Consider the following 2059-nt stretch of genomic DNA (forward strand, 5'->3'; position numbering starts at 1 on the left):
GCTCCGGTTAACTCCTGATAGCTCCGGTTAACTCCCGATAGCTTCGGCTAGCTCCGGTTAACTCCCGATAGCTCCGGCTAGTTCCGGTTAACTCCTGATAGCTCCGGCTAGTTTTGGTTAACTCCTGATAGCTCCGGCTAGTTCCGGTTAACTCCCGATAGCTTCGGCTAGTTCCGGTTAACTTCTGATAGCTTCGGCTAGTTCCGGTTAACTCCCGATAGCTTCGGCTACTTCCGGTTAACTCCTGATAGCTTCGGCTAGCTACAGAACTTCAGCTAGATCACTCGTTAGCTCCGGCCATGTCCGGTAAGTGGACTTGTTCTGGTCGGACAGAACCGGATCCTACAGCAGGGAGCTCTGCAGTTTAGATCTCGCCACTCTGCAGGTCAGAGGTCAACATCTCATTACCGCCGGTGTGTGACGTTGTAAGGAAATCCAGAGTAACGGGAACAACTGAATCAGGAATAAATAATCTGCTTTTATTTCACTTTAAAGGAAAACCTGGATTTCTCCGAGCTCGTCGTTCCCAGAGGCGGTTTAGTTTCACCAAATATTCCTGCAGTTTCAGTAGAAGTGAAAGACGAATGCAGCAGCACAGCTAAACTATTCCCTGCTGTTGATGAAACTCTGGTTCGGAACGCTCCGGTCCTGAAACGGTAGGAATCATTCAATCCGCCCCTCCGTCTGCAGAAACGAGTTCAGAAACCACAGCGCTGGTTCGTGGTGCTTGTCTGAGGGAAACTTTTCCAGCTTCATTTCCTTCCTGAAACCACAGTTTTCCAATCCTGAATATGGAGTTTTTATAAAAACATTCCTGAATCTGGGAATTTCAATGAAACGCAGAGCAGCTGAACTTCCTGTTGGGTTCTGGAGTTCTGGCTCAAGTCGGCTCAGCTTCCGCAGCTTCCGGCCGCATAATGAAGACGCTCCCATCCCTCATTACTGAACCATGTCACACTCAGAGCGGCGTTCCGATCGGAGCGCCGCTCCCTAATCCCCACTCAGAGTTCCTGAGAGGCTTAAGGAAACCGCTCAGCCTCCGGGAATGAGGAGCGACCCGGGGCGACGGGAAGCTGCGTCCAGGAGCCGGATCAGGACCGGAGAGCGTTAGTCATGAAGCTGCACACCTGTAGGCAGGAATACCGACAGGAATGCCGGGAACGCCACAGTTTTACAGGAAAAACAAAACTACCTGGAAGATTGCGCAGTTTTAACAGTTAAACGGAAACATTCCCTGGAAAAACAAACGGCTCCCGTCACTCAGGACAGCAACACAGTTTGCTGGATCAGAACCAGGACCGGAGTGTTGGACTCACCTGGGGAACGGCGGCGGAACGCTGCTGAAGGACGGCGGCGGACGCTGCGGCGCATTCTGCCTGGAATCTGCAGGGAACAGAACAGAATCAGGACCGGTTCCAGGAATATTTGGGTTTCATTGTAAGAACATTCCCAACATTCAGTTTGACTGTAGAAACATTTGGAGCCGTCAGCCGTTGGGTTTTCAGAGTGGGCCGGGTCGGGCCGGGTCCGGTCCGGTGGGGGGTTGGGTCCGGAACGCTGCATTAACATTCTCCAGTTGGGAAAACGAGGGAAGCATTCAGCGGGCGGCATTGTGGACGCCTCAAGTACCTGGGCTGCGTCGCACAAAGAACCGGTTACCACGGCGACGACCAGCTGCAGCGGGCCCGTTTGTTGACAGGAGAGGGGGGGCGGGGTCGAGTGGCTGGGGGGGGTTAGGCGGGTCAGAGGGACCAGGAGCTGCTTCAGTGAAGGTCCAGACCCGAACGCTGGTAGAACCTTCCAGAACCAGGAAACCCGAGCTTCACCATGGACACAGAACCAGAACTCTGAGGCTCGGTCTTTCCTGGTGGGATCAGAACCATCATCATCGCTTCCATGACGATCCAGATTCATCACGCTCCTGCTAGCATGCTAACCCATCATGCTAACATCTACTGATCAGTGTTAGCATGCTAACTCAGAGTGATGGGCGTTAGCATGCTAACTCAGAGTGATGGGCGTTAGCATGCTAACTCAGAGTGATGGGCGTTAGCATGCT

The 2059-nt window shown here is 53.1% G+C and overlaps 1 protein-coding gene across 2 annotated transcripts in view; it reads right to left on the bottom strand.

The window, feature by feature from the left end:
• xrn2 (5'-3' exoribonuclease 2) overlaps positions 1-2059 on the bottom strand; it is a 19074-nt gene that overhangs the window by 1164 nt on the left and 15851 nt on the right. For both annotated transcript variants that reach the window (XM_008396956.2, XM_008396954.2), the window contains exon 29: positions 1317-1383. In XM_008396956.2, coding sequence (XP_008395178.1) covers positions 1317-1383 — 67 coding nt within the window. The remainder of the gene's footprint in view (positions 1-1316; positions 1384-2059) is intronic.

Source organism: Poecilia reticulata, linkage group LG21, assembly GCF_000633615.1.
Source record: "Poecilia reticulata strain Guanapo linkage group LG21, Guppy_female_1.0+MT, whole genome shotgun sequence".
In the NCBI taxonomy this organism is placed as follows: domain Eukaryota; kingdom Metazoa; phylum Chordata; class Actinopteri; order Cyprinodontiformes; family Poeciliidae; genus Poecilia; species Poecilia reticulata.